The 8,951-nt window shown below is 27.7% G+C and overlaps 1 protein-coding gene across 1 annotated transcript; it reads right to left on the reverse strand.

Annotated features, from left to right (window-relative positions):
- Positions 1–1,528: 1,528 nt before the first annotated feature.
- On the reverse strand, positions 1,529–7,860 carry LOC129966222 (putative deoxyribonuclease TATDN2). Its single transcript, XM_056080636.1, has 5 exons — positions 7,531–7,860; positions 5,752–5,921; positions 5,410–5,539; positions 3,044–3,256; positions 1,529–1,666 (listed from the first exon to the last, which is right to left on the reverse strand). Exons 1-5 carry the CDS (start codon positions 7,858–7,860, stop codon positions 1,529–1,531), a joined length of 981 nt encoding a protein of 326 aa, XP_055936611.1.
- Positions 7,861–8,951: the final 1,091 nt, after the last annotated feature.

Below are 8,951 nucleotides of genomic sequence, written 5' to 3' on the forward strand. Positions count from 1 at the left end.
TGACAACCAATATCAACGGACGATTTAAATTATTTTTAGATTAGTTGCATGCTTTTGTAATTAAAGTGTATTTATTTTAGTTATATATTTTTTGTGTATGCTTATAGTTTTAAGACCATCGTCTTTTAAGTAGTTTTTTTTTAACCTGTTTTCAACCGATTATTTTAAACGATTCGTTTTTTTTTTTTTTTTTTTTTTTTTTTTTTTAGTGTTAGATGCATTTAAAATTAAACATTGTTAATTAATCAATCTGGTCATGATGAATCTGAGAAAATTTTGTTGACAAATTTTTGAAATATTACATAAATTAAGAAAGATATTCTTTAGTGCCCATAAAGTTTAAACACTCAGTGACTGTTTTCAATAATCATATTACAAAAAAAAAAAAAAAAAAAAACTTTGTTTCAGTAAAAAATATTATTATATTAATTGCAGACTAATCCTTTCCACTTTAATTTAAAGTATAAATTCTATGGGAGCCAACAGAAAATGAGAGAGATACATATTACGTTATGACTGAAGTTGTTTATAATATTATGAGTAAATTATATGCCTATCAAAATTTGATGTTTTAAAATATTTTGATGAAGAAGCTATTAAATTGCATAAAATATTTAATTATGAAAATTTTAACGAACATTAAGATTGGTGAACCGGCTGGTCGCCAAAGGCGGCTAGTATGAAATAAAATTAATTAATTTTTTTCAAAATTGTCGTTTCAAAATTTAAAAAAAAATTTATCTTTTATCGTACAAATTCAGTAGTCATGCATTTTTTTTCCCTGAATTTCGGCAATTTTTTTAAATTTAGTTTTTAAAATTATATTATATTTGTTACTCTGAAAGTAAAATTGTTTTCATTGTTTAGTCAAATATTTAACTGCATGCCTTTAACCCATAGTTGAAAACTAAAAAGTGAAGATAAAAAATAAAGTGAAGTTACAGTTCTGCGAAATTCAGAAGATAGATGAACCTGATATAAATATGTTTTAATAGCACCATGATGTTATGGGGGTGTATCTATTAGAAAAATTCATGCATACAATAAAGAAAAATTAGAAGAACAGGTTAAATAACACCATTTTAATGTTAAAAAATGTAGCGAAAATATGAACACAAAGTTACTTCTAAAATGATTTATCAGTTATGAAATATAATCAATACTCCAGCCGAACCAATTGGCCTTCTGAGGGGACTGGTGTAATATAAAAGCTTCGAAGGTACTGTACTTTCAAAGTAATGAAGTATCAAAATATCTCTAAATCAACAAGAAATAAAAATATTTATTGAATAAAGACGATTACAAATTGTTTCATTTTACATTACATTTTGATGATGTGTGTTCATGTTAAGTACACAATTCTGAGTCTTGAAAGATAAATATTTTAAAAATTATAAATGTTACAATAATTTAAACTAATTGGACAGATAATATACAAAAATAATGCTAACATGTTATGTTAAATTTTTTACTGGATCATAACTTGAATTAGATTAAAAAAAAATTTAAACAACATAAGCAGTATTCTTTATATTTTATACATTTTTCGAGTGTTTTTATAAGTCCAATCAAGAACTTCTTCCAGTGTTATATTCCTAAGAGCAGCAATCTGAGCAGCTACATAAATAGCCATGCCAGGATGAGACCATTTAATTTTTTTAGAAATCTGTAAAGAAAGGTTTACATTATGAATATTCAGTTAGTATTTATAAAATTTTCTAGTACCATAATACTAATATTTCAATTTTTGCATTATACTAATATTTCAATTTTTGCATTATACTAATATTTCAATTTTAGCAATGTTCTTATAGCAAATTTCATTAAAATTCTATATGAAAACAGAATTTTTTTTTGTAAATTCTTATTACGACTTGATTGTTTTTCAAAAAGTGATAATTAGTTAATTACCTGTTTTTATTTATCTTAAAAAAAGTTTTTGATTTGTCTATTTATTGTTTAAATGAATGCAATTATTTATTAGGAAACCTATAGTAAAATGCATATTTTAAGATAAAGCTAATTTCATGAAAGATCATATAAGGAATTTCAATCATATAAGGAATGCATTTCTTAAAGCATAATTATTGTATTATAAGAATAGAATATTGGTTAATGGATTAATGTAAATAAACTCAATTTAAATTCTGAGCCCTTTTCATATCTTTAAATTATAAAAATGCATTCCTTATAGTATAAAAATGCATTTCTTCTTGTTGAATAGGAGTAAATTTTTGTATAAGCTGCATACTGGTAGAAAAAAGGCATCTCTGAGTGTTAATTACTCAAAATTGAACCCCCATTACAACTATGTTTCAGAAACTAAGATTCCGCTACAGGTCATCATGACTCTTATTAACCATCTTGGAGAAATGGTAATATGAAGTCGATTGGAATTACAGAATCATCCTTTGGAGCGTTTAATTGTCATAGTGATGGATTCGACTAGAACTTCTTCAGAATTTGCACAACATTCTCAAAATAAATAAACATTTTTATTATTTTACTAACTGGTACCCGGCGCGCTGATACCACAAAAGAAATAATTTTGAAAATATCGTTTTAAATTTGAAATAGCTATCTTGTTTAATTAGGAAGGATAGAAAGAATGATATTTATTTTCTTGTCGACAATGAATACATTCACTGAAATTGAATGATATATAAAGGAGAAGTATAAATAATATTTATTCTATTTTTTTACTTTATTATTCAAGCATTCTTTAGATTAAACAATATTTTTAGTTTTTTCACCTTCAGCAAAAACAAATAAATTTCGTGCCTGTCCGACTCGTGCGCATCCAACATACAACTGGCCATGTGAAAAACATGGATTTTCGATGTTCTAAACAATAAGTTGGCAAAGTTTTGAGAAATTTTATATCAATATATAAAAATCTTGAATTTTGTGGAAAATGTTTAACAGTTGAATATTTTTTTTTTTTAAAAAAAGTAAGTAATTTTTTTGTAACGTTTTCATCCTACCCCGAAATTCTAATTTAATAAACAAACAAAAAGATAAAGTACTGAAAATTTAAACTTGCCTTTCTAGGGAGGAAATAAGGGGCATCTGTTTCTAGAAGTAGATGATTCAATGGGATACTTTTAGCAACTTCATGGGTTGGTTTCGCTGAGCCATAGGTGACAAGATTAGTTATTCCTATATACACATTAGGGAAGGCTTCCAGCCATTTTTGTGCCCACTTCCAGTTCTCAGTAAAGCAATGCAAATGAAAAGTATAATCTTCTGGAAGAAGCTATGGAACAAAAAAAAAAAAAAAAAAAAGAAGTGAAAATTAGTTGTAAGCAATTAATATCTAACTCACAGTAGAAGACATTCAAAAATGAGTGAATGAATACATTACAAAATTTTGTATATAGAGAGATAACTATCAAATATACATATTATCTCATAAGCTACCAATAAAAATTCAAAGCATTACCACTATATACATTAATTTTGTCTAGCGATACTTTAATGTAATACCATAGCAAATACTGGATTTCATGCAGGGTATTGAAAAGCATCTCATGATTTTGGGAACCAGTAGTTTCAAAATTTGGGAATAATTGTTATGAGAACCATAAATTCTGAGAACATGTTAGTAACACTTATGGAGAAAAATAATATCTGAATATAGTTTCTATTTTACATAAATTTGTTCTATGTTTAAAATTCGTCGAATATTCTGTGTAACAGGCACATGCATTCAAATTCTACAAGAGGAACAACTTTGAACATATTTTTTCTTCAGATGCTCTTGAATCAAATTTCAACAAAAACGGAGCATTTGAGAGAAAAGAAGCTTGTGCCAAAATAAATCGGATCGAGGTATTATCGTGCGTTATTCGTATATCGTATATTCAAGTATCGTATATTTGTATATCAAGATTCAAGTATCAAGTATGATTGTATATTCAAGAAAAATCCAACAAATGTTTAATTAGAAGTTTCATGAAGTTTGGATTAAACCTGGTGTTCAGTTTTCCTTATATTCGTTTAGGGAAATTTGCAAAACAAATGATACTTAACTAATGCCCTCTAAATAATTTTCTCAGCTTTAATACTCAAAATAATTTTGTAACTTGCTTTTTCGTTGAAATCAGTTTGGTAAGTATATTAGAATTATTGTATTCTACGTATAGGGAACGTATGAAATAACATGAAGTATTTGAAGCTCCATTGTGAAAAAAAAACTGTTCAACCAAATTGAACTATAATAGGGTTACATATTAATTTCATTATGATATCTCGATTTACGCAAAAGCTCCAGATTTTGTTGTCAACTAAAACATTGTGTTATCTGCTAAAATATTGCTCAACTAAATATATCCTTGTCAATTAATCGAAGAAATTACGAATATCACAATTTTCGCTACAAAGATTACTCCGTGCGTATAATTATATAGAGTTCCCATTAAAGTATTGAGACCTATTTAATCGAACAAGTAAGCTTTTCTTAATGACGGAGAAGTTACTGTCACTTTGATTCATTTTTTTCGTTCATTGTTAATATTTTTTCAGAAATGATGTTTCATTCGAATCCTGTTGCCAAACAGCGTCAAAAGTAAACTGACGATTTCTGGGCTGTTTAAGTGGGGAGAAGATTTAAAAACGACATTCCAGAAAACAATACGAAAACATTATTAAATATTACAAAAAAAAATTGAGTGTGGAACAATGTAATTTGTACCGATCATCAGATATTTTCATTATCACAGAGCAGTGAAAAAAAATGAGAAAAATGAAATTCAATGTTTGTAATAATTATAAATAAAAGCTATGCTATGAAATATAAACGCTTTTCTGCTGTGGAATTATGGATAGTATCAACAAATTTATGCGAAACCTTCGCACATTCGATTTTCCCATTGCTCGCAAAAATGACAGTCTTTTTGTGGATTTTTGAAACTAAATATTCAGCGAAATGTGTGCATAAAATAGCATAAACAGATTATTTAAGGGAATATATTTAAACTTACAGTATTTCCTTTTATGCGATATTTGATGTCACAATGGAACTATCTGGACTTTTGTCTGTATTTTAGTTTTCAGTATGCTTCACTTGTGTTAGGCTAAGTTGGTCAAAGTGATATTAAAATGTTAATTTTATGTAGGTTAGCTTAGTAAAGTAGTAAATAATGCACAAGAGAGCATTGCATTTAGGATGTTATAATCTCTATGACATTTTTTTTTCTTTTAGCTTAAATTTTAAATAAATAATGTATCCTATATTCAATATATTATCCTATTCATCGATACCTTATTCATCACTTCAGTCTTCGGATTAGTTGAAGAAAAAGTTGTTGACTACATAAATGGTATAAAGGTTACTGAAGCAAGATGGCGAATCATTCAATTTAAAACAAAGAAAACTTAATCTAAAAAAATTTGGCATCTATCAATTACTTCTTGTAAAATCTTCATGCAATCTTCATTGGCATCTCTACAGTGAATTATCAAACTTTGACGGTTCTCATAAGCAATCTTCAACTGGCGCCTAAAAACTTCATGCTGAACTTCTTTACGGCATTTATTTCTAAAAAGATTTTTTTTTTATTTTCTTAAGATATATATTGCATAAGTAAGTATTAATTATGATTCATAACTTCATGATAAAAACCATTAACTTATTTTATACAAATAGAAAAATGAGAAAACATAGATTAACATTACTACTGCAAAGCCAGATAGTTATTAAATTACTAAATTGTAATTATTATAGTGTATGGATTAAGAGGAAGGTCAAACCTTTCCGAATAATCGAGGCCTATTTCTCCTAAAGCTCGTACTTTCGGATGCGAAAGAGCGAGTTTGAGAGCTTCCTCTACACTGTCATTATAATCTGCAGCATTATGAGGATGGCAGCCAAAAGCACCCCAAACGTTTTCCTCTTCCAGATATTTCTGCCATTCAGATTTCTGAAGAAGGACAAAGAATTGCATTAGCGAATATAACAATAAACCTGTGGGGTAGTCTCGCAGAACTTTCTCATATACTCTGTAATAAAGGTTTCCTTCCCTTTACTCTGCATAAAAGTGGGGACCTTAGGTAAGGCTGTGAATACCTTGTATGACATTGGCGAACGATTGGCACGAATTATCCTTGGCCCAAGTCTAGCTTTTTTACTGAGTCTATTGCGATCATATGTATCTTGAAACGCCTTTTTGCCGGCCGATTGATACCAAAATTTGACAGTTATAGTCACACGATCACTTTCATTTCACGAATTTAAGAGTTTCGTGTTATGTAGTTTTGTAAAAAACAACTAAAACTAAGTAAAGATTTTAAATGCTTTTTATCCGACGGATTGAAATCAAAATATGGCACATAACTAGAATTTTAGTAACAAGATCACATTCCAAATTTGATTTATTCAAGTTGTTGCTTTTTTGATTTATACAAGTTGTTGCTGTGATGGTAACTTCATAAGCCAGATAACAACCTCCGGACACGAGTGATCACTTTTGTCTAGTGGTTATGTTACTCCGCTACGAACCCTAACTTTGCGAGTTTGAACCACAAAATAGCACAACGCGTTTAGATACCTGCTCAATTACAGATCTATGAATGGCCAATTCCTTGTCAAATTCAATTTAAAATTTAACATAGATCTGCCTTTAAATGTTAAATTTGGGAATCAAATTTTATTTTTCTAGTTTTTTACGTTTTTAGTTATCGCGTTCACTTGTATCCGGATACATAGAAACATTTTTTTTGCGAATAAATTTAGTTCAAAATTTGGCAGAAATCTGCAAATTTGTAAGAAAGCCGCATACCAAATTTACTCCTTCTAGATGAAAGAGTTTTAGAGTTATACTGTTCAAAAACAGATAGACAGTCATACTTGTAAAATTGTATTTTTTGGTCTGAAACGTTGAGCTTCGTTGCATAGAGGAATTACAGTAATTGTATTGTAAAATATTCGTCCTCGAGATTTTGATGAATTTCCACATTTCAGATTTCTCTGTTTCACGAAAAATTTATCTTTGAAATTAAATCTGTTTGTAAAAACGATAATTAAAAAAAAAGATCCAAAATTTGATACATATATACAACATGGCAATAAAAGCATAATAAAAATTTAATATATGAATTAACTATTTGCGATTTTTAGTTGCTAAATTTACATATATCCGAGCTGAAAGTCAGGTTTTGTAGTGACGGATCGAAAAAATTCGACAGAAATCCAAAGTTTTGGCTTAAATAGTTTCATACAGAATTTTATCCGTTTCGTTTTTATTAGTCAGACAGGCAGATTTCTAAAAATTCGGACTCTAAATGTGGTTCCTAATTTTTGACATAAACCATATAAGAAAAGAGACAAAAATTTATAGATTGGCAAAAATGTAATTAATTTTTCAAATATTTGCAACAGAGAAAGAAAGAAGTTTAATATGTTATTCAAATTTGATACATTATATGAATTTAGACTGTAGAACGTTTTTTTTTTTTAAATACAATGTAAAATGTTTCTAAATAAAGCGAATTAATAATAACGCTTATGAAATTAAACGTTTAATTTCTTACTTCAGAAAATGTTGAAGGCTTGCAAAAGACGGCAATACAACCTTGATAGTTCAGAGGAAAAGTTTTTTTATGTTTGGTTTGATATTCGGCATATGTTCCAGAAAACTTTTGTCTTTGAAAAAGAAAATCCAGATGGCAATGGGAGTCGATAAAGGGTTTCTTCGATTTCAAAGTAATACTCGTGATTATGGTGTGATTCGGCAGATGATTTCTATATGAAAATCTGTTTGGCTTATTGAACTTCTTAGCATATTTCAAATGTTCCAAAATTTCAAAGCAATAGCATCTTTTATTTTTTGAGTAAGGATTTAATAATTCGGAGAGTTTCATATGAAGTACTTCGTCAAAATATGAACCATTATTTACTGAGTGGCTTGCTTTGAGGCTTGGAGAGTTTCTAAACTGGATAAATGGATATTTTGAGCTATAACTAAAAAAAAAAGATTTTTTAATCAAATTTGAATAATTAATATCTTTGAGGCAAAATAATTTAAATAATCATTATTAATAACAAAAAGATCTTATTGTAGCATGAATTTATGAAAGAAATAATTCTGTTATACTAGTGGAATTTCTCTAATTAGAATGTAAAAGAAACTAAAAAAGATAAATTAATAAATTAAAATATCCAATAATAAAATAAATTAATTAAAATAATTCAATAATCAAATAAATTAATTAAAATATCCAATAATAAAATAAATTAATTTAGCACATATTTAATGTTTTATTTTTAAATATTTTAACCCTTTAAAGGGCCATTTTTTTTTAGTCATATTATGTAAAAATATTTCTAGGCTTGAAATTAGAATAAGGAAATGGATTCATTTAGCTTATTAGATAAATTTAATTTGATTAATTAACAATTAAGTAACAAATCAAAACACATCATTTTGAGTGAGATAAAGAACTGAAGCATCTAAGTTTCTGACTTACTAAAAAAATTTGTCAGAACTTATGCCAACCTACATAATTTCATACAAAGATTGATAAATTTGGTGGGAAGCATACTTCCCACGGCCTTGGAAAGGGTTAAATAATTATTTGATAGTTAATTTTTATTTAAGAAGAAAGAGTGCTGTATTTCTTAGGGGTTAAAATATACCTATTATTCTTTAATTCTTTTTAAAATTTACTAAATCAAGAACCCCTACGCTCAATTTTAGCTGTTGAAGTTTGTGTATTTTTACAATACTGAATTATTATTGGTTTAATCTGTTTCATTCCTAGCAAAGGAATATACGTCAATGCCTGATATGCATGTATAAGGAAGAGTGATGTACCTCTGACCGTTTTTAAAACTGTATTGACTTCGTCTAAAATTCACAATTCTGTTGCGAATTCTGATATTAACTCTTCTTAGTTTTGCATTTTTTTACATATTTTAGAAAACCGAAATTTTAAATTTTAATATGTTTAAT

The sequence above is a fragment of the Argiope bruennichi genome, chromosome 4 (genome assembly GCF_947563725.1).
Source record: "Argiope bruennichi chromosome 4, qqArgBrue1.1, whole genome shotgun sequence".
Lineage (NCBI taxonomy): Eukaryota > Metazoa > Arthropoda > Arachnida > Araneae > Araneidae > Argiope > Argiope bruennichi.